Consider the following 24,356-nt stretch of genomic DNA (forward strand, 5'->3'; position numbering starts at 1 on the left):
ATCTTGCTGCACATGCAAAGGTCGAATAATAAAAATAAAAAAATAGGGTCATAACTTAGCATGCACTCTTCCCTAGGATTCTTGAAAGTTTACTTATGGGAGAACTTGCACTTTATACCTAGATATAACTGTAGGCTTTCCTGATCAGCTGGCTGACCATTCTTCTCCTTTCTCTACTTACAATTTTAAAATTTGCAGGTTTTATTTGTAGTTGTATTCTGTCTCCTGGTCCTTTCAAGGTGGCATTGAAAGCAGTCACTTAAATGTAATTGTTTCTGCAAATAACAGACATAAGTTGCACAAACATCACCTGAGCGCTAGCCCATTATGATTTTTGACACTCAACAGAAACCAATAAAAAAGGAAGTGTTGAGAAATGTCAGTTTATGGTTGGGTATGCCTAGATGTGGGAAAAACAAATGGTTTGAATGCTACCCAGAGCGATTCCAGTGATGTAGACTATTTGAAGCCATTCTTCCCATCTCCTTTTGTATTTTGATGTAACACCCACTGTGTCCAAGTGTTTGCCCAAACATGGGTCGCTTGCTCTCTCTGAGCTGACACAGGAACCAAGCTGTACCTCAATGACGAGGCCTAATAAGGCCTCTGAGTAGAGTGGCATAGTGGCTGACAAATTATGGACAAGAATGCTGCCAGTGCGATTGCCAGTGGCTGAGATTATTTCAAGTACTCCAATCCTCACCTAGTTGTTTGTTGCAGTGTTTGTATTGAAGGCAGTGTTCAGGGACCCTTTTTTACCTTGAGCTACCAACCCCAAAGTTGGCAGTGTCAAGGGACCATTTGTTACCTTGAGCTACCAACCCCAAAGTTCTACAAATAATCTTGAATTGGATGAATTCAACATCCCCTTTACAACCCAACCCGATTGTGGTTGATCAGGTAATTCAAAAGAGTTTTCAGATGCATGATTTGGCATATGGGTTTGCATTCTCTATTAAAGAATAGTTAAGTATGTTTGTGTTTGAGTTGGATTCTTATCCTGTTTGGAAAGTAAAATAACTTTAACTTGGAGAGACTTGATCCCTGGAATTCACTATGAATATCTAGAAATTCCACTGGTGTCTCCTGTTGAAAGATTGTTTCTTTTTTGTTTATTTCCTAAAAGGAGTAAATACTTTCTGGGATAAATAAGTATGTAAGGTATCTGCGTACTACATCAAAATGATGTAACACACAGGATCTGTTCAAAGAATTGTACAAACATATGTGCTAACAGTTCACATTTGAAGCATATGTCCTCTGAAAATTAACAAGGCATTTATAATTTCATGGTCACTTGTTGTAAGGGCCCTATCATAGTGTGTTGGACTTCTGATTCTCTTTTTAACTTTAAACCCTCAGAAACCAGTCTAGTATTTAGCTTTCATTTTTGCCTGTATCAGACTGTACCAAGATTCAGCAGACACAGTGACAGTGAGTTGCATTTTAATTACTACTAATAGATGTATCAGGTTGATCCCTCAAACCTCTCTAAGCAACAAAAACAACAACTTTCAATCCCAGGGTAGGTGTTTGTGTGCTACAGTTGTATAGCATCTGTATGTGTTTTTGGAGATGAACAATTTTCACTGCCCTCATGTACAAGCTGTACCCCCATGCCACTTGAGTTGCGCACAGAGCTTTGAGCAATACCTATCCACTATGGAAAAAGAAAATGAAAAACAGAAATAGGAGAGTAAGCCACATAGTCTTCCCTACCCCTAACAGGGTATAGAACTGTTGCACACCCTCATACATTGGAGATCTTTAGATGGCTTTAAGTTAGTGGTTATTAATTTAGCACACATGATCATATCTGAAAGAAACACGTTAGTTAGATTCCTCACCTTAGAATATCCCCAGGCGTCAGACTGGATCCAGAAGATTTTTCGTCAGCAATACCCCTTGCGCGTCGCTAGGCGTCGTCTGCGGCTCCGCGTCCGTCGTCGGCGTCGTGCGCCGGAATGACGTCGGAGTACTTAGACGCCGCCCTCGCGCGCTGACGTCAGTTCTTCTTTTTTCCGCGCCAGTAAGCGCCGATCCGGGAGAGCTACCCCTTTAGTCAATTTTTGACTAACTTTTTTACTCTTTTTGGTCACTTTCTCGACTCTGGTGCCGGTAGGATGCCTGGTTTCAAGGCCTGCGACGACTGTCACCGACTGATGTCGGTGACCGATCATCACCGCCGGTGCCTGTACTGCTTGGGCCTCGACCACGACGCGGCGTCGTGCTCCGATTGAATGGCCCTGACCTCGAAAGCTAGGCGGGAGCGGTCCCGCAAGATTCTCGAGCTTCGCCGCTCGGCTCCGCGCCGCTCTCGATCCCGGTCCAGGAGGAGGTCCAAGGATCGGTCGCGGAGCCGCACTCGACATCAACACTCGTCTGGCTCGAAGTCTTCGGGTAAGTCGAGGCACTCCAAGAAGTCCAAGAGGCGACACCACTCTTCGGACTCCCCTCCCCGGTCGCGCGACTCGGCCGAGGGTCTGGGTGGTTCCACCCCCGCGGCTCCGCAGGAGCCGCGCAAGTCCCCATACCCGACGGTCCCTGGGACTGACGCGACGCCGGCGGAGGTCAGTGCCTTCCTCTCGGCCATGAGGAGCCTGGCCCCGCCATCGACGCCCGCTGGCGCGCCTCGCGTGCCGGCGGCTCCGGCCCAGACGCCGCAGGTCCCCGAGGGGCCCGAGCCTGGGCCCCCGTCGACGCCGGTCAACCTCGTTACGCCTCCTCCGCCGGCGCCGACACCGATACCACCCCCGACGCCGGCTCCGGTCGACGTCGATCCCCGGTTCAGCCCCTGTCCGGTCCCGACGCCGATGCGGCGCCGCCCGATGCCGCATCCGACGCCGCTAGGGACACATATTGTCTATCGACCGGCTCCGATCATTCCTCCTGTTTACCAGGAATCGGATGACGGGGGCGACTGGGAGGGGTCTGATGACCCTATGGCCCTTCAGAGCCAACTTGCACAGGACTGGGCAGATGAACTGGGGGAGGCCAGTGGGTTGTGTACCTCACCGGACACTGGATTCATCTCTCCTCCGACTGTGGCTTCGGAGGAGGGTGCAGCTTTTTCTGTGGAGCTGCGCAAGGCGGCCGAAGCCCTTGGGCTTGAGCTGCCTGCCGTGGCTGTGAGGACTAACATCCTCACTGAGGTGCTTCAGTCTGCCGCATGCTCCACTGAGCCTATGCTGCCATTCAATGAGGCCCTCACTGACGTTCTGCAGGGCACCTGGTCCAAGCCCTCCACAGTCCCTCCTGTGGATAGGAACGTTGCCAGGCGCCACCGCCCTGCTCCGGGCGACCCCAGTTTTCTGTCCCAGCACCCCACCCCCGAGAGTCTGGTTATCCAGGCCTCTACCTCCCAATCCTCCTTCCCGTCCGCTCCTCCGGACCAGGATTCCAAGAGACTGGAACAGTTTGGTAAGAAGCTGTTCTCCTCGCTCAGTTTGGACCTGCGGTCTATGAACACCGGCTGTCTCTTGGACTGTTATTCCCACTCTCTGTGGGATGCGGTGGAGTACATGCTGCCACTGTGCCCGGAGGAGGCCCGGGCGCGGCTTTCTTTGGCCCTGGCCGATGGGAGAGATGCAGCGCGCCATGCAATCCGATGTGGACTCGACACTACGGACTCGCTGGGTAGGGCGATTTCTACCACGGTGGCGCCTCGAAGTCACGCCTGGCTGCGGTCCACGTCTTTTTCAGGGGATGTCCAGAGCACCCTCATGGACATGCCTTTTGATGGCGCTCGCCTTTTTGGTGAGAAAGCGGACAGTGCGCTGGCTCGCTTCAAGGACTCCCGGGCTACGGCCACGTCCTTGGGCCGCTCGGCCCCGCGGCCACAAACTTCCGCTTTTCGCTCCTTTCGTGGCCAAGGAAGGGGCACCTCCTCACGTCCGCCTAGCCACCGGCCGCAGAACCAGCCTGCACGCGGTCGCGGACGTGGTTTCCGCCGAGGCGGTACTGGAGGACGACGCGGTCAGTCCACATCCACCCCGGCAGAAACGCCTCAAAGCCTTCCTAGTCCGAGCTTTCAGGCCCATTCCACGCCAGTGGGCGGCAGAGTTCGCCATCACCTGCTCCACTGGCGTTCCATCACGTCGGACAGGTGGGTGCTGCAAATCGTCCGAAGGGGCTACTCCCTCCCCTTCGAGACGACCCCTCCAGCCATGCCACCGCAGCACCACCGTATCTCGGGGGATCATTTGAATCTTCTCCACGAGGAAGTTTTGGCCCTCTTGGCCAAGGGGGCCGTTGTGCGCGTTCCGAGCCCAGAAGTAGGTCGTGGTTGTTATTCCCACTACTTTCTGGTTCCCAAGAAGGGCAAAGGGGGCCTACGCCCTATCTTGGACCTCCGGAACGTCAATGCCTTCCTCCGGAAGGAACGGTTCAAAATGTTAACTTTGGCTCAGGTTCTAGCTGCTCTCGACCCTGGAGACTGGATTGTAGCGTTGGACTTGCAGGACGCATATTTCCACATCCCCGTCCTGCCGGCCCACCGGCGTTACCTGCGGTTCACGGTGGGTCAGGAGCATTTTCAGTTCACCGTGCTCCCCTTCGGCCTTACCAGTGCCCCTCGGGTGTTCACGAAAGTGATGGCGGTGGTCGCAGCTCATCTGCGCAGATCAGGGGTTCCAGTCTTCCCCTATCTCGACGACTGGTTGTTGAAGGTGGGCTCGCCCCAGGCAGTCGTCTCCCACCTCCAGACTACGGCGGATCTCCTGCATTTGCTGGGGTTTTCCATCAACGTGCCGAAGTCACACCTGAGCCCCTCTCAGAAGCTCCTCTTCATCGGAGCGGTTCTCGATTGGGCGCAGTTCCGGGTCCATCCACCGGAACAGCGGGTCCGGGATATACAGGCCCTGATTCCCATCGTTCGGCCTCTATCCTGGGTTTCGGTCAGGCTAGTGTTGCGGCTTCTGGGGCTGATGGCCTCCTGCATCCTACTAGTGCATCACGCCAGGCGGCGCATGCGGGCTCTGCAGTGGGACCTGAAGTTTCAGTGGGCCCAGCATCACGGCAACCTGTCAGACCATGTCTTGATCTCGGAGGGCACTGCACAGCAGTTGCAGTGGTGGCTCACGGACCGCGATTGGGTCACGGGCAAGAGCCTCTCCCTACCGGAGCATGTCGTAGTGACGGATGCGTCCCTCCTGGGATGGGGTGGCCATATGGGAGAGGCGGAGATCAGAGGCCTCTGGTCTCCGGCGGAGTCTCGCCTCCACATCAGCTTGTTGGAGCTGAGAGCGATCCGACTTGCACTGAAAGCCTTCCTTCCCTCTGTCCGGGGAAGTGTCGTGCAGGTGTTCACGGACAACACCACTGCCATGTGGTATTGCAACAGACAGGGTGGGGTGGGATCGTGGACCCTTTGTCAGGAGGCTCTGCGCCTCTGGACATGGCTGGAACACCAGGGCATCACCCTGGTGGTTCAACATCTGGCGGGCTCTCTGAACGCCAGAGCAGACAAACTCAGCTGCCGGTGCATGATGGATCACGAATGACGTCTGAACTCCGAGGTGGCGCAAGGTCTCTTTCAGCAGTGGGGAGAGCCCTGGTTAGATCTATTCGCCACCGATGAGAACGCGCAATGTCAGCAGTTCTGCGCGTTGGAATTTCCAAGGCGGCACTCGCTCGGTGACGCTTTTCGTCGCGAGTGGAGTTGCGGTCTGTTGTACGCCTTTCCGCCTATACCACTTCTGCCCAGAGTGCTGAAGAAGATCAGGCGCGACCGGGCCCAAGTCATCTTGGTGGCTCCGGATTGGGCACCAAGGTACTGGTATCCCGAGCTACTCAGTATGTTGACCGATCCTCCGGTACGACTGCCTCTTCAGGAGGACCTTCTGTCGCAGCAGCAGGGGACGGTCCTCCACCCGAACCTGTCCAGCCTCCACCTCCATTCGTGGAGATTGAGCGGCGGCAGTTGATGCCATTTGACTTGCCTCCTGAAGTCTGTGATATCATTCTGGCAGCCAGGCGTCCCTCCACAAAGACGGTATACGCCTGCCGGTGGAACAAATTTGTGGCATGTTGCACAGCAAAGGCTGTGGATCCCCTTTCCGCCCTCTTTCTGAGGTTCTCCTCTTTCTTCTTTCTTTGGCCCGGCAGGGCTCTGCCCTGGGCACCTTGAAAGGTTATCTTGCTGCCCTCTCTGCCTTCTTACGGCTTCCTGATCAGCCCTCTCTTTTCAAGTCCCCTGTAGTGTCACGCTTTCTTAAAGGCATTACTCACACGTTCCCTCCTGTCCCTTTCGTAATGCCTCAGTGGGACTTGAATCTTGTCTTAACATTCCTGATGTGCGCTCCCTTTGAGCCTTTTCACAATTGTCCTCTTCGTCTTCTAACTCTTAAGACTGCATTCCTGGTAGCCATCACCTCGGCTAGACGGGTGAGTGAGCTCCAGGCTCTATCGTCCAAGCCTCCTTTTCTATCTGTTCATCCGGACAAGGTTGTCCTTGGGCCTCGTCCTTCCTTTCTACCGAAAGTGGTGACCCCCTTTCATCTTGGGCAATCTGTCACCTTGCCCACCTTCTTTCCGCCTCCGCATCCTTCCAAAGAGGAAGAGCGGCTCCACCGTCTGGACCCAAAACGTGCGCTCTCCTTTTATTTGGACCGCACAAAACAGTTCCGAGTGGACGACCAGCTTTTCTTTGGCTACGTGGGTGCAAAGAAGGGCAAAGCTGTGCACAAATGGACCATCTCCCGGTGGGTCGTTTTGTGTATAAAAATCTGTTATTCCTTGGCAAAAAAGGACCCGCCTGTTGGGCTGCGCGCCCACTCTACTCGGGCCACAGCGGCTCCTACTGCTTTGGGACGGGGAGTCCCTTTGCAGGACATCTGTCAGGCGGCAACGTGGGCTTCGCTGCACACGTTTGCCAGGCATCATTGCTTAGACAGCCAAGTCCGGAGGGATGGCTTCTTTGGCCGTTCTGTCCTCCAGGACTTTCTGGTGTGATCTTGGTTCGCAGACCCACCACCGGGGTTGGTATTGCTTGGGTATCAATTCTAAGGTGAGGAATCTAACTAACGTGTTTCTTTCAGATGAACAAGTTACTTACCTTCGGTAACGATGTATCTGTAAGAAACATTAGTTAGTTAGATTCCTCACCGACCCACCCATCCTCCCCGTTCTGCGAACTGACATCTAGGGTTAAGGTTATCCCTTTCAGGGCCCTAGAATATTTTGGCACCAGTGTCGGTCTCTTGCATGGCTCTGCGTTCCTGGTGCGGAAGGCTATGTACAAGAACTGACGTCGGCGCGCGTCGTCTAAGTACTCCGACGTCATTCCGGCGCACGACGCCGACGACGGACGCGGAGCCGCAGACGACGCCTAGCGACGCGCAAGGGGTATTGCTGACACAAAATCTTCCGGATCCAGTCTGACGCCTGGGGATATTCTAAGGTGAGGAATCTAACTAACTAATGTTTCTTACAGATACATCGTTATCGAAGGTAAGTAACTTGTTCTGTAGTGACATACATGCCACACATCTTGTAAACCTGAATTAAATATTTCCTAGCTAACTGGAAAGGAAAGTTTCAATTATATTAAGGACACTGAGATGAGGGACATGCATTCCATGTCTCCTTTATTACACTCAGCAGCCATAAACAACCACCACCTGAACAACTTTACTTTATTTGATAGAGACATCTAGCTGCAGATTCCTTAACTTAGAATATCCCACAGGCATCAGACTGTACCTAAGAAATCTTGAGCAGTACCTGTGTGTGCTAGTAGGTGGGGTTGTTCAGCTCCACATCAGTGTCATCCATGCTAGAAGTGATATGTGTTTTGCCTATATAGGCACCACCCCATCGCACTGACATCAGTTATTTTCTGTCTGCGCCGTCTGTGCAGAAACAGAAAGAGTTATCTCACTCCACTTTTTGGACAACCTTTTTGGCATTTTGCCAAATTCTTTTGAGCATTGCCTCCCAGGCTGCCAGGAGTAGCCCTAAAAAAACCTGTGGGGTTCAAACCTGTTTAAGCCCTGTGGTTTCTGTCACAGACTGAGGTCTATGATAGACTCCCTTTTACACAAAGTGAGGGGACCCAAGTGGGAATCCTAGGAGGGTTGAGAGGTCTTCAATTAAGAGGCTTGAAGGGATACGTCCTCCCTGACATGTGCTAAAAAACACAAAAGTATCCCATCTGGAACCTGGATGCTCCATTGGAAACAGTGAAAAATTTGGGTAGTTTGTACGCCAGGTGGCAATACACCCACTATTGTGGGTGGGAAGGGAAAGAAACCCTTTTTCTTTATACAGCCCTCACTCACTCTAGTAGTGACATGCTTAATCAACGGGTTCACCCCAACTACAAAAGGTCGGGTGGGCTCAACTGTATTTCAGTGAGCACTTATGAAGAATGCATTGAACCTACTGTCAGCTCAGCTCCCTGAGTGGTTCAATGCAGGGACGGGACCTTTGATGAATGTGTGACTACAAGGCCTCCCTCCTATGCCCCCGTGGGAGCAGGTGCTCCTTTAAATATTGTAAAATTCCTTCATAATGTTGCGACAAGTATGTCTCTTTAAATTTCCCACATGCAAATTGCACGCACACGTCATTCATGTCTTTGAGGGAGTGATTTCACCGCTACCCACCCTGATGAAAGCCCAGGACCTCACATAGGCCGATAGGATAGGGCTGAAACATGTTGGTGTTTTAGGGTCATACTGGCACGAGCCGAGGACCGGAACCGAAATAGGTTGCGATGCTGGGTGAGGATCGAAATTGAAGACCACCCACATTATCTCTCCGGTCCTGTGTGTAACGCGCAGCCCTCCTGATTTGGATGGAGGTTGGCAGAAAACAGACACACTAACATTTCACACACCGCAAGGAGTAGCCCTCGTATCACGGAGAGAATAGGAACCTCCCATCCTATATTACTCCTCACATAGGGGGTACTCCTTTTGCCCTGAAGAAAGTCCAGGACCTTTATGGCCATACAGGACTGAAACATGTCGGCACTAGGGTCTTAGGACCATAATACTCCAACGAGACCCGTCTTTTTGATTTTTATTGACTCAGACAGACCCAAGAATAAAGGGAAACCGGGGGTCTGACTGAGGTATTTTAATCTTTAACCCCCCTGGCCTTTATCTATCGAAAGAGCTCCCAACACTGTGGTTGAGCCCACCCCGACTTTTTGGGGTAGGGGTGACCCGATGATGAAGCATGACACCACCAGGGTGTGTGAGGGTAATTAAAACAAAATGTGTTCTTTCCCCTACACAGGATTGTGGTTTGCACAACCTATCACTAGAGAGGCCCCCCTCATTTTTTCTCCTCCTTTGTCCCCGCTCTTGGGCACAGCTAGTACACTAGCAACTCTGACCACTGGTTGGTCAATTGGGGTATTTTTTGTGATCAAAGTATTTTGAAGGGAGGATATACTCCGGTTAGGATTCCTCTTAAACCCTCCAGATATTGGGACATTTCCCAGTACCTTTATGTGTTAATAGTGCCACTCTTACCCCCATCCTCAACAACTGGCTGCTGAAGGCACAGGCTTTTGTCTCCCATCTTCCGTATCATACTACTAGCATCAGTCAGTATTGACCCATCTTATGTCGGCGCATAGACACATTATGTTGCAACAGTTAGAAGAGACAGCAATAAAAATAAACAATAGTAACTTTGAGCCTGTACCCATTCTGTGGGTTCCTTGAAAGCCCAGTTAGACCCATTGTGTGTGCCCTCCTTCCAGCACGTGGTATTCCAACAAACAAGACGGGTGGGGGTTATCAGGCCTGTATCAAGAAGCCTTGTGTCTCTGGACACGGCTGGAACATCAGGACATATTCCTGGTGGCTCTCCAAACTCCAGAGCAGATGAACTCTGCCATCGACGGTTCACAAATTATGAATGGCGGCTCAACCCGGAGGATGTGAACATGTCATGAGTGATGTTATATGTGAGATCGTTAGCAGTGCATTGCGGTGGGTGTGAGTTATACTTCGCTCAGACTACTATAACGGCTGAATTTCTATGGTTTTGTACGAGTGAAATCTGAGCCTAACTATAGCGTCTATGTAACCTTTGGTTTTTTTCAGTGAATTTATACGATTTTTTTAATGTTGTTTCCCAAAAATAGCGTCCCTGTAACCTTGGTTTTTTATATAAATTTCTAAGGTTTTCTAAATTTTATAACCGAAAGAGACCGTTAGTTAGAGATTCCATACCTTAGAATTTCCCCCAGGCGTCAAACTGGATCCGGAGAATTTTTCCTCAGCAGTACCCCTGCATGTTGGTGGGTGGCATTGGTCGACTCCGTGTCTGTTGTCAGTGGTGTAGTCTCTGGGATGACGTTGCGGGGCCTACTTAGATGCCGCCCATGCACGCTAGCATAACTTTCTTTTTCCACACCAGCCTGGCGCAGATCTGGAGAGAGCTCCACTTTTAGACTATGCTTTTTTCGACATTTTTTTTACTTCTTTTCGAGTCTTCGACTCCTAATACGGGAGGGATGTCTCACTGTCGGACCGGCTTCAAACCCTGCGAGGCTTGCAACAAACTGATGTCTGTGACGGACCCGCACCTTGTGTGACTTTGTTGTCTGGAGCACGACTATGACCCGAAGTTGTGCTCTGACTGTTGGGCCATAAATCCAAAGTCTTTGCGGGAGCGGTCCTGAAAGCTCTTGGAGGCCCGGCAGTCAGCTCCGCGTCACTCCAGGTCTCACTCAAGGGGGAGGTCTTGAGACCGCTTGCGGAGCCATCACACCTCTTCCCATTCTCAAGTCTTCGAAGTCCTCGGGTAAGTCGAAGCACAATAAGAAAGCGAAGAAGCAACGGCGCTCTTTGCCTTCTCCCCGTCGGTCGGCTGATGCAACGCGGGATCTGTAGCATCGTTGCTTTAAGGCTCCATCTTCTGTGCATCCTTCAAGGTTGACTCCGTGCCTCCCTCTGTTTATGGAAAACGGGGCGTCCCCTGCCCAACTTTATGCATTTTGCAAAGCCCTCCACTCTATCTGTGGGCACCCGACTCAGCCAGCGCACCTGCGGGCCCTGTGAACCCGGTCGGTGGTCCTGGGCCTTCGATGCCGGCGGCTCCCGTGCTGGAGCCCAAGGGCCCCCACGGATCCAGACTTGGACTTGGATCTGGATCGATGCCGGTCGACCCTATTCAACCTTCCCCAGCTCCGATCTCAGCGACAACGCCCTCGACACCGACCATGCTCCCGGCCTACACTGTCCCCATTCTCACCCCCGAGATGGACCCGGAGCCTGACTGACGTCAGTCGACATCGGATCTGAAGCCGGAGGGTACTTTTGTTCCCAGTTCATCCCTGGTGTTCTCTATCGGCCATAGGGTTGTGGTGAGGGGTAGCTGGACCCTTTGGCAGACCAGCTTGATGAGCAGGACTGGAGAGAGGACCTGGGTGACACCAGTGGTCTGAACACTTGGCATGCTTTCTCCCCCTACCGTGGCTACCGAGGAGGGAGTGTCTTAGGCTGTGGTGATGCGAAGGGCAGCCGAGGTCTTGGGCCTAGAGCTCCCTTCATTGGCAGTCAGGACTAATCTCCTGACAGAGGTGCTTCAGCCTACGACAGCCTCCTCTCAACCCATATTGCCTTTCAACGAAGCCCTCACTGACGTCCTCCTGGGCAACCAGTCCAAGCCCAGCGCAGGGGCTCCTGTGGCAAGGTCGATTGGCCGCCGCCACCGCACGGCTCTGGCCGGCCCAGTTTTCTTCACCCTTCCCGAGGGCTTGGTGGTCCAAGCCTCTTCTTCCAAGGGTGCATTCCCTTCTGCTCCCCCCCGGTCAGGGACTCCAAGAAGCTGGATCATCTTGGGAAGCGTATGTTCTCTTCCACCAGCTTGGCACTGCGGTCTGTGAATACCACGTGCCTCTTGGGCCGATACTCCTATACTATCTGGGACACTTTCATGCAAGTGCTGCCTCAGTGCCCGGAGTAGGCCCATTCCGTTCTCTCCCAAGCAGTGGCAGATGGGAGAGACTCAGCTAATAATCACGATTCGATGTGGACTGGATACCACCATCTTACTAGGCAGAACGATCGCCTCGTCGGTAGCCCTTAGACACTACGCCTGGTTGAGGTCATCTAGCTTTTCAAGGAATGTCCAATCAACCTTGCTGGACATGCCCTTCGATGGCCGTCGCCTTTTTGGTGACAAGGCAGACTCGGCACTGGAGCGCTTTAAGGATTCTCGTGCTACGCCCATATCTTTGGGCTTCGCTGCATTTTCCCGTCCACCCCAGTCTGCTTTTCACCCCTTTCGTGGCTACGGAAGGGGCACCCAGCCAGGTCCGGCCCGGTCTAGCCACCGGTCTACGCAAGCTGACCAGCCTATGTGTGGCTTTGGACAATGGACCCAGTGGCCTCTCATGTATAGGATCCAGCGGACGGGATGTTCCACCCTTTCTCCCCCTGCAGCAGCCTCCAAGCCTTCCTAGTCCAACTTTTAAGGGTCACCAACGGCCGTGGGCAGCAGGATTTACCATCCCCTCCCCCACTAGCAAACCATCACGTCGGACAGGTGGGTTTTGCTAATAGTCCAAAGGGGCTACTCCCTCCCTTTTGGGACAACTCCTCTCTCCATGCCACAGTCTTTCGATCACATGTCGGAGGATAATTTGGCGCTTCTCTGCCAGGAATTTTAACTCTCTTGGCCAAGGGAGCTATCAAGAGGGTTCCTGCGCCAAAAGTATGTTGTGGTTGCTATTCCAGCTACTTTCTGGTGCTCAAAAAGGGTAAAGGCCTGCGTCCTATTCTAGACCCCTCAATCGCTTCCTCCGGAAGGAAATGTTCAAAATGCCAACATTGTCTCAGGTCTTGTCTGCCTCGACCCTGGAGACTGGATGGTGGCGCTGGACTTGCAGGATGCTTATTTCCACATCCCCATCCTGCTAGCCCACAGACGCTCCCTTTGGTGTACGGTAGGCTATAAGCATTTTCAGTTCACTGTGCCCCCCCTTTGGCCTTAACAGTGCCCCTTGGGTGTTCACGAAAGTGATGGCGGTGGTCGCAGCTCATCTGCGTAGATCAGGGGTTCCAGTCTTCCCCTATCTCGATGACTGGCTATTGAAGGCGGGCTCGCTCTAGGCTGTCGTCTCTCACCTCCCGACTACGGCAGACCTTCTGCATTCGCTGGGGTTCACTATCAATGTGCCGAAGGCCCGCCTGACTCCCTCTCAGACGCTCCCTTTCATTGGGGCAGTTCTGGATGCAGTTTGGGCCTATCCTTCCAAGCAGCGAGTGTGGGATATTCAGGCTATGATACCGATGTTTCAGCCTCTATCCCGGATTTCGGTGAGAATGACCCTGAGGCTGTTGGGCTTCATGGCCTCCTGCATCCTGCTGGTGGATCATACCAGATGGCTACGTCCAGATCTCGGAGGGAACTTCACAACAACAGCTGCAGTGGTGGTTAACAAACCAAGCGTGGGTCAGAGGCAGATACCTCTCCCTTCCCCAACCAGACCTCACTGTATGGACAGATGTGTCACTCCTAGGATGGGGTGGGCATTAAGGGGAGGCAGAGTTCAGAGGCATCATAAAAAAACACGACCAACAACCTGACCATTGCATTTTGGACCCCTGGCCTTTATCAGTGTATTTAGCATATAACTCCCCAACTGGTGGTCACCAGTTTATAGATATGACCTAGTTTCCATAGGAAAAGCATTTTTTGTTTTGCCATTAACTTGGGTGCCTTTTGACGAATTTTCCCAAAATTAGTACACCACTAATTTAAGCTGCTGTCTTGAAAGTAATGGGGTGATTTGTCAATCTGGGGCCAAGAAAAAGGGAGAGACCCTATGCAATTTCCCATTGGGATTTTAAACAACACTACAGCTCAAACCCCTGAACGGAATTACACCAAATTTGGCATAAAGCTAGCTCTTGGTACAGAAGCATGCTTTTAGTGATTTGGTGTGAATTCATTCAGTAGTTTTTGAGATATTAAAGGAAAGCCAAATTTGTGTATCTAGGGACAATGACCCTGCGCAAATCCAACCGATCTCGTGCAGAGATCTGATTGGCTGCCAACACTTCAACCAGGAAGTGTTGGCAGCCATTTTGGAACTCTGACTCAGCCAAATCCCAAACAAAGATTAAAAAAAAAAAGGAGGCAGGGTAGCCATACCCTGACTCCCTGGTTCTGGTGCTGTGGTGCTCCAAAGACCCCGTCAGGGCAAAAAAATAATTTTAAAAAAATCACCATAAATCACGGGTGGATCAGCAAATCCGATGGAACATTTCAGTTTCCAATGCTTGTGTTTTTTTAAGCTCCTGGGTGGGCCAGGTCACGGGGGCATGGGTTTTTAGGAATTCAAAGGGAGGGGGGAGCACGCGGACCCCTCCATGCACTTAAAAGTGCCCCGGTGACCACCACCTCCTCTGGCTTTAATTATATCTAGGAGGGGAACTGTGCGGACCCCCCTCCATGGGCTTTAAAGATCCCTGTGGACGACCATCTCCCCGAGGTTTAATCATTTAGTTCGAGGGGTCCGCACGGCTCCCCATCATTGCCCAACATATCCCCGTGGACCCCCCCCCCCCCCCCCCCCGGAGATTTCTTTCTTTAGGAGTTGTCTTTTATCATTGCAGAAATTACCATTTTAAAATGAAAGTTCATGTCGCTTTTCGGTTGCAGGATGTTGGGAGGTGTGTGACTACTGAGTGTAATAAAGGAACAAGAAAATGGATAATCCTCACCTCAGGTCCTGAATTAGAATTCGCAATTATTCTTTCAGAGGTCTGGTAAGACCCATTGAGGATGATCAGGCTGGAGTTTTCCATATCTGGGATGTTGTCCACCAAAAGATTAAACTCTCCTTCACAATAAGAATTTGACTTTTGTTGGGTCATAAAATAAATACAGGATGTTATACTAAAACAATTAATTGTTGTCTGCAAGGTCATGTTAGAACAGCCTTATGGTAATTTTCAATACAATCAAAATAAATGTACCTTCATCACCAGCTTTGTGAGAGATAATAGAAGCCCTTACTGCAGTAAACTCTCAGCCTTTACTGTACACCACAGCGGAGTAAATTTACAGGGGACAGTCAAAATCGGTTTTGCATCGTGAATCTTTACTAGATTCACTATGCTGTGATTTATTCCGCCATCTAGTGGTTGGGTCCGGAATTGTAGTATTTCTTCTTTTTGTTGTTGGTGGGCGTGGACGACGTAGTACCATTTGGTTTCTCTCTGTGACGTCGACGGACTTCCTCCGGAAGCCCCACCTTTGGTAGCCATCTTCAGATTATTTTTTCTGCCATTGGATCTGGATCGATACTGAGAAGCTCCCGAGTTGGAAAAGAACAATCGGGGAAAAACTGAGAAAAATTGTCAGAGATTAGAACACCGGGGTCTTACAACTCCACCAGTAACTCGACAACAACTGCAGTTTGACGAGAAGAGGAAAATCTAGAACTTCGGCGACCAAAGAATGTGCATGCAGGGGGTTCCTTGGGCGCGGTAATGGACAAGACACCATTCAAGTTTTGCAAGAACTGCCACCACAAATAGGCACAGAAGGAACAGCACCCAGTCTGTAACCTGTGCCTGCCGCTGGATCATTGAAGCGATTGTAATACCTGCTCCGTCTTCACCCAGAAGACGTTGAGAGTAAGGGAAAGACAGCGACGCGCAAACTACAATATGCCAGGCCAAGGACCACTGCCGTCACTGCGAGACCTGGGCCTCTTCAGCGAGGAGGCAGACATAGTCGCCGAAGGACCAGAAGGTGAGGACACCGAGGTGTTGGTCGTGGAAGTCGAGAGGAAGACTTCGAAGGAGGTAAGATAAGAGTCGTCAATCTCGAAAAAACCAGAAGAGTCTCGAAAATCCGACTTAAGACCACAAAAAGAATCCTCGGCGTCGAAGCATTTGGCGATGGTAGCTGCATCGAAACAAAAGCAGACCGTAGTATCCTTCGATAAGGACTCCATGGCGTTGAAAAAAGAGAGACCGAAGCAAACCTCTACGACCGCCTCGGCGGCGTCAGTCAAGAAACGAAAAGCGGACAATCTTGGCGCCGAAACACACGATACCCAGATTGAGAAGAGAAGCCGAAATGGCGAATATACTCCAGCGCAAAAAAGACTTTGACGAAAGCTTGAAGCAATACAAGATACCGCCGAGATCAACGGAAACCGAAACACAAAGGGTTGCCGAAGATTCCATGCCTCTTAGAACCCCCGAAATAATCAAGGAAGAAGAGGAAGGTTGCTACTTCTTCGGGGAAGATGCCGAACAGGACGAACAAGCGTATGCAGAATTGTCGAACTCTGAGACTCCAGAGCTCCAATGGCAAGACCTCGAACTAGAGTCGCCTGAAGAGTCTGTAGAGTCGTATCCTTCGAGGCCATCACCCCCTGATGACATTGGCATGTACAATCTGAAAGAGACACGTTAGTGATAGATTCCTTACCTTAGAATATCCCCAGGCGTCAGACTGGATCCGGAAAGTTTTTCGTCAGCAGTAAGTACCCCTGCGCGTCGGTAGGTGGCGTCATGCGGCTCTGCGTCCGGCGCTGGCATCGTATGCGCCGAGATGACATAACGGAGACTACTTAGGCGCCACCCATGTGCGCTGATGTCATTTCTTTCTTTTTCACGCGCCAGCAAGTGCAGATCCGGTTAGAGCACGTATCCTAGTCACTTTTTGACTAACTTTTTTAGACTTTTGTCTCTACTTCTTTTGAGTCTTGACTCCTGGTGCCACGTAGGGATGCCTGGATTGAAATCCTGCAGGGCCTGTTGCCGTACAAGGTCAGTGGCCGACCCCCATGGCATCTGTCTCTGCTGTCTGGAACGCGAACATGAATCCCGGTCATGTTCCGACTGTCTGGCCATACCTCAGAAGGCCTTGCGGGATCGGTCCCGAAAGCTGCTGGAGGCCAGGCAGTCGTCTCCGTGCCGTCCGAGGTCCAGGGGTCGCTCGAGGGACCGACCGCGGAGCCATCATCATCGCCCCTTGGGGTCAATGTCTTCAGCCTCGTAATTGTGTAAGAGACGTCAGAAGAAAAAGTCGAAGCGTGTTTGCTCTCCGACGTCCCCCGCCCCCCCCGTCAGTTTCCGGACGCGGACGAGGGGGCCAGGGGTCCTTCCCCTGCGGCTCTGAGCCTAGGAGTCCCGTGGCCTACCCGCCGTATCCGGGTCCGTCGGCGACTCTGGCCCAGTTGCAAGAGTTTCTTGCCGCCATGGAAAGCCTTTTCAGGCCTTGGGCCCCGCCGGCGCGCCTTCGGGCTCCGTGGTCCCTATTGAGGGCCCTTGCTTGCCACCGGCTCTGTCTGCGCCGCCGTCGGCCCCGGCGCCGCAAGGTCCTCCGCCGCCTGCTCTGGCCCCGCCGCCCCTGACAGCTCCATTCCCGGCGCCACCATGGGTTCCATTCGTCCCACCTCCGCCCTTGCCCGAGTTTCCGGGCAATTTTCCTCCGGCTTGGGAGCCTAATTAGGACATGGAGCCAGATCGGCGCCGTGCCCGGCGCCGTTCCCAGCGTCGTTGGAGCATTTGTTTTCCCCTGTGTCTCCCCTGCCGCTGCCGCCTGTGCCTCGGGCCGTGGAGGAAGGGAATGACTGGGAGGGGTCAGAGGACCCTCTTGCATGTCAGTGTGAGTCTGAACATGAGTGGGCGGAGGACTCGGAGGATGCAGGTGGCCTTGACCTCTCCTCTGAGCCTGGATTTATATCTCCTCCCGCTGTCATGGAGGAGGGCACCACATATACTGTGGTGCTCCGTAGAGCAGCTGAGGCCCTTGATCTGCCTTCTGTCACTCCAAAGACGAACCTCCTTACTGAAGTGCTTCAGCCGGCTGCAAGTTCTATGGAACCTCTGCTTTTGTTTAATGAGGCCTTGACAGGTGTTTTGATGAGCACCTGGTCTAGGCCTGTGGATAAGAACGTGGCCAGGCATCATCGCCCGGCACCGGGTGACCCAGCCTTTTTGACAAATCATCCGACTCCGGAGAGCCTGGCTATTCAGGCCTCCACTTCCCAAAGTGCGTTCCCTACCGCCCCGCCGAATAAGGAATCGAAAAAGCTGGAGCAGTTTGGCAAGAAGTTATTTTCCTCTGCCACCTTGGGGCTGCTGTCAGTCAACACCGCATGCCTCTTGGGCTGCTACTCTGAAGCTGTGTGGGACACAGTGGCGCAGACACTGCCCCAGTGCCTGGAAAAGGTTTGGGCTATACTATCTCAAGCTGTTGCGGAGGGGAAGGATGCCTCGAAGTTCGCCATTCGGTGTGGGCTGGACACTGTGGTTTCTTTAGGGAGAGCGATCTCCACAACAGTGGCCCTGCGTCGCAATGCCTGGCTGCAGTCCACTGGGTTTTCGGGAGATGTCCAGAGTTCCCTATTGGACATGACTTTTGATGGTACTCGCCTGTTTGGCAATAAGGCAGACAGTGCACAGGAGCGTTTCAAGGACTCTCGGGCTACGGCCAAGTCCTTGGGTCTCTCCACCACACGCCCGGCCACGTCTAACTTTCGTTCCTTTCGTGACCACGGAAGGGGCGCCCCTGCACGCTCGTTCAGCCAGAAGCTTGCGCAGAACCAAACTCAGTGCTGCCATGGGCGTGGAGGCCGCCGTGGCAGCACAGGGGGCCAGCGTGCGGGTCAGTCCATCTCTGCTCCCGCAGCATCCGCCTCAAAGCCTTCCTAGTCCGAGCTTTGGGGTGCACCCCATGCCAGTGGGCGGCAGGATCCAACATCACCTCCCCCACTGGCGTTCTGTCACTTCAGACAGGTGGGTGCTGCAAATCGTCCGGAGGGGTTACTCCCGCCCCTTCGAGTCTACCCCCCCACTTCCCCCCAACCATGCCACCTCAGTTCCACCGCATGTCCGGGGATCACTTTGCGCTTCTCCAACAGGAAGTCACGGCCCTCCTGGCCAAGGGGGCCATCGAGTGCGTTCCTGGGCCGGAAGAAGGACGTGGTTGTTAGTCCCACTACTTTCTGGTCCCCAAGAAGTACAAAGGGGGCCTGTGCCCCATCTTGGACCTCAGGAACGTCAATTGCTTCCTCTGGAAGGAGAAGTTCAAGATGTTGACTCTGGCTCAGGTTTTGGCTGCCCTCGACCCTGGAGACTGGATGGTAGCATTGGACTTACAGGATGCATATTTACTCATTCCTGTCCTGCCGGCTACCTGCGGTTCACGGTAGGCCAGGAGCATTTTCAGTTTGCTGTGCTCTCCTTCGGCTTACCAGCGCTCCTCGGATGTTCACGAAAGTGATGGCGGTGGTCGCAGTTCATCTGCGCAGGTCAGGGGTGTCAGTCTTCCCCCTACCTCAACGACTGGTTGTTGAAGGCGGGCTCGCCCCAGACAGTCGTCACCCACCTTCAGACTACAGCCGACCTCCTGCATTTGCTGGGGTTCTCCATCAATGTGCCGAAGTTGCATCTGAGTCTCTCTCAGAAGCTCCCCTTCATCGGCGCAGTTCTGGATTCGACACAGTTTCGGGTCTATCCTCCTGAGCAGCGAGTCCGTGACATTCAGACTATGATTCCGATCTTTCAGCCTCTATCCCGGGTTTCAGTCAGGATGACCCACCGGCTCCTGGGCCTGATGGCCTCCTGCATCCTGCTAGTGCAACATGCCAGATGGCATATGTGGCCTCTGCAGTGGGACCTGAAGTTCCAGTGGGCACAACATCAGGGCAACCTGTCCGATCATGTCCAGATCTCGGAGGGTACTGCACGGCAATTGGAGTGGTGGCTCACGAATCGCGATTGGGTCAGTGGCAGGTCCCTCTCCCTTCCCCTTCCGGAGCACACAGTGGTGACGGATGCGTCCCTCCTGGGATGGGGTGGCCACTTGGGATAGGCGGAGATCAGAGGCCTCTAGTCTCCGGCGGAGTCCCAGCTCCATATCAACATTTTGGAGCTTCAGGCGATCCGTCTTGCACTGAAGGCATTCCTTCCCTCTGTCCGGGGAAGTGTAGTGCAAGTGTTCACGGACAACACCACCGCCATGTGGTATTGCAACAAACAGTGCGGGGTGGGGTCGTGGACCCTATGTCAGGAGGCTCTGCGCCTCTGGACATAGCTGGAACATCAAGGCATTACTTTGGTGGTTAAACACCTGGCAGGTTCTCTGAATGCCAGAGCGGGCGAACTCAGCCGCCGGTGCTTGATGGATCACGAATGGCGTCTGCACTCGGACGTGGCACAAGGTCTCTTTCTGCAGTGGGGAGAGCCTTGGTTAGATCTATTCACCACCGAAGAGAACACGCGGTGTCATTAGTTCTGCGCGTTGGAATTTCCAAGGCGGCACTCGCTCGGCAATGCTTTTCGTCACGAGTGCAGTTGCGGGCCGTTGTACGCCTTTCCGCCTATACCATTCTGCCCAGAGTGCTGAAGAAGATTCGGAGCGACCGGGCCCAAGTCATCCTTGTGGCTCCAGATTGGGCACGAAGATACTGGTATCCCGAGCTACTCAGGATGGGGATCAATCCCCCGATCCGACTGCCTCTTCGGGAGGATCTTCTGTCGCAGCAGCAGGGGACGGTCCTCCACCCGAACCTGTCCAGCCTCCACCTCCATGCGTGGAGATTGAGCAGCAACAGATGACAGCTTTCGATCTTTCTCCCGAAGTCTGTGATGTCATTCTGGCAGCCAGGCGTCCCTCCACTAAAACGGTATACGCCTGCAGGTGGAACAAATTTGTGGCATGGTGCACAGCAAAGCCTGTGGATCCCATTTCTGCCCCTCTTTCTGAGGTCCTTCTGTTCCTTCTATCCTTAGCCTAGCAGGACTCTGCTCTGGGCACTATCAAAGGTTATCTTTCGTCCATCTCCGCCTTTCTACGGCTTCCAGATCAGCCTTCTCTTTTTAAGTCCCCGGTTGTTAACCGTTTTCTCAGAGGCATTACGCACACGTTTTCTCCCGTGCCTTTCATAATGCCTCAATGGGACTTAAATCTTGTCTTGACTTATGTGATGTGCACTCCCTTTGAGCCTCTTCATAATTCCTGTGTTTTCTCTACAGTGCAACATTTTTGTCAATTTGAGGCCTGCCACAGTAAATGTCCAGCAGTCATTGCACTGACTCATTAGTACACACTCATGCTCCAAACGGTGGATGTTGAGCTCACCATCGGCGATCCCTAGTCAGACCATAGCCAGATGAGCCTTCTGCACAAGCACGGCTGAGGTATGAAGGGCATGGACTCTTGTTTCCCAGACAGAAAAATACTTCATCAGCTGCCCTGTGTTACACTTCTTTCTTTACAACTCCAGGTGAACCCAATAGTTTATTAAAGATCTCCAGTACCCTTGCTTTTTCCAGTTTCCATGATGCCTATTAAAGAATTGCTCCTTGAAAATTTCTGATTTCAATATTTAGCAGAGAAAGGCATTTCAGAATGAAAAAATAATGCAGTGGCTAACAGAAGCCTGCTAGGACACTTCAGGGTGCTTCAATACTAGCTCAGCACTTCTCTTCCTTTCGTATCTGTCTGCTGTGAAAGAAATAGCTTTTATATACGTCTCCACACAAAAACTTTGTGCGGTTACCCCCCTCACTCAACACATTAACTCTACTCTCACCTCTAGAAAAAGACTTTGATTTAAAAACTGCTGCCTTATGGTGAGATGGCCGACCATTTCTGAACCAGTGTTTCTGAATGTCAGCCAGTAAAGTGATTTGAGTCTACTGGGCACTCCAGTACAAGACTATCCTAAGGGAAAAGTGCCCTTTGCCCTCCATGTTTATGCAAAAACTCTGACTTTAGGCATTCTTGAGATCTATTGGGTAAAAATCAAACTACCACTACTGCTTCAAGGGTGTTTGTTTCTTCATTCTGGGCCGCTTCGGCTTATTGTAACAATATTCTAAAATAATCAACTTGAGATCCCACAGATATTACAGGGAATCCATGTATCATCTTATTTACCTAACATGCATGGTATGCGTACTGTTTGCAACAGTTAAAATGCTTATAATTTATCATACTTTCTTTTAACAGCTACTACTTGAACCTGTGTCAAGAAATACACCAAGGACCAACAGGCTGCCCAGACAATGCTAGTATTTGCAAAAAGACTAAAAGTGGTGCCATTCAGGGTTTAGGACAAGTCCATACACAGCAGATTAAAGTATCAGGTAATACTTTGCAACTTCTGTTACTTGATCTGATGTTGTGCAGTCAATTAACAAGAGTTCTGACTGGTGTGGCGGGTAGTAGAATGGAAATGTTGTATTTTCTTTTGCCAATGTTTTGCCTTAAGAGCTTTGATCGGGAAAAAAAATTCTTTAAAATATTCTACAATGCTAATGGCATCCTGCTGTTGCATGTGAAATGTAGAAGCTGATTTGAATGTACAATCCGCCATCAAAGTGTACTGTACAGATCCGATGCTAGAAGTTAATTACTTTGTGACATATACTATGGGAACTATTCTGTGGTTTGGACCAAAGGAGTATTTAATGCATAATGCTCAGAATTATGATTTACACCGATCTTTGATCAAACTGAGTCGTGGAACAGACCCTGGAACCAGGCATCTACTAAACGCTTCAGTCCTTTTACACTCTGTACTTCTTCCCTTTCCTTCTTAACATCATGGTATTACAAGATCACAAAGTGACACAAGGCTACCTGTCTGGGTCTTTGGCAAAGAACATCTAGTTCAGTACCTCACCTTTGAAGTAAATATTGATCACTAATGTGTTGTATGCAAATAGATACATAAGCGGTGTTTGAGAAGGTGAAATATTTTTCCCTGTATCTGGACCTCCTTTTTCTATGTCATTAATAAGTCGGGTACAGAATTTTCAGGTGGAAGTCAGGTTAGGGCTCAGTTGAATGTTGTAAGAAGGCCTGTGTTGCTTCTCTGCAGCTAAGAAGTGATTAAGTGTTGTGAAATTACCTTGTATCACCATGAGCACTAAACTAAAACCTAGATTACATATTAAAAATTAATACCAAATACTTCAGAACTTGGAAGCAGAAGTCGACTGCAGAGTTTTGGGTGTCCGTTGTAGCAGCATATGGCTTTGCTCACATGTGGTATCTTTTCTCTGGTCATGTTGGCTGGTGTTGCCCCTGTCCTGATCTCTGACAGAATGCAATTCCTCCTCCATACCCCTCTTGTCAGGCTTTTCAGTCCAGCCTCTCCACTGGCAGTGGCCACTATCTGTATCCCATTCCTCCCTTACTTATGTCATGACATTAGGCTATTGTCAAGTCCACGTTCCTGTCTTGATTACAGTTCAAGTCTCATTCTGCTCCATACGTGCTGTGATGCTCAATCCTGTGGAACACCCACACCCGCCACCCAGCCTGATATTGGTGTTCAGTTCTGCCCCTGATCATCACTGTGCTCAATCTGTAGCCGACAGACTCACTCCTCATGCCCAGTCTCATCCTTGCAGCGGTGCTTGCTCATCTGCCCTCTACTGTCTGTTTCCTCTCATGCTCCCATCACAGTTTTGCAGTCTTTCCTACCAGACCTGATTGCAGGCAATTTTCGGTCCATCTCCTACCCCCTCACAGTCCTTTGTTCCCCCAACACTTAGGTGCTATATCCCTCTCTTGCAATAGTTGTTTGTCCCCTGCTAATTCCTCCTATCTCACTCTGAACTCTGTCCATGTCAAGAACCCAACACTGAAGTACCATGACACAACCTAGCCTCCTTCCGAAGCTCTACCAGGGCTTTTACAGTGGGTCAAAAAGGGGAAACTGTGTATTCGGTATGTTTGACTGATGGTGCCTCATACAGAGTAAACCAGCACAACGCATGCCCAAGGAGTGTATTAAACAGGTGGTGCCCAGTCGTCACCTTTGTGACATGGGGCCTGGATTAAAAAGTCTTATGTGTTAGCAGTTGCTGTAGTTAAGCAAGCAGTGGTAAAAGCAACCTGCGGCCACAGAAATAAGTTGTGGTCATTTTTCTTTTTATTTATTTTTGTTAGGTTTTGTAATAAAACATACACATAATTCGTGGGTACTTTATCTCGCAAGGTGACACAGTATATATTGTTATTTGGTAGCTCACCCTCAGTGCGACAACTCGGGCACATTACAACACATGACCGTAACTAGTAGACTTTAAACTTTGTTATTGCACAGTTAGTGGTGCAAAGTGTTCATAGTTAGAAGTGGTCTTCATTTGGGGTGGGGGGGGGGTAAATTAGCGTATGTGACAATGCTTTGCATAGCTTAATGTTGTCTTGTAACTTATCATTAGTTCTAGTCGGTGACATTCTGATTTCCTCTGCTGTTGTCCATTCTGCACCTGGAATTTTTGTGCTCAACCAGTAGATCCCTACATGAGGCTTCACCTGGAGAAACATGGGCTGTACAAATCTCTTCTTAGTTTTTATAACGTCTATACGTTATAAGCATGTGTGTGGGGCCAACGGCACAG

The 24,356-nt window shown here is 51.3% G+C and overlaps 1 protein-coding gene across 1 annotated transcript in view; it reads left to right on the forward strand.

The window, feature by feature from the left end:
- Positions 1-24,356, forward strand: part of IGF2R (insulin like growth factor 2 receptor) — a 1,674,612-nt gene that overhangs the window by 1,505,160 nt on the left and 145,096 nt on the right. The window contains exon 41 of the mRNA XM_085611652.1: positions 21,952-22,088. Within this exon, the coding sequence (XP_085467778.1) occupies positions 21,952-22,088 (137 nt within the window). The remainder of the gene's footprint in view (positions 1-21,951; positions 22,089-24,356) is intronic.

This window comes from Triturus cristatus, chromosome 6 (assembly GCF_964204655.1).
Source record: "Triturus cristatus chromosome 6, aTriCri1.1, whole genome shotgun sequence".
Lineage (NCBI taxonomy): Eukaryota > Metazoa > Chordata > Amphibia > Caudata > Salamandridae > Triturus > Triturus cristatus.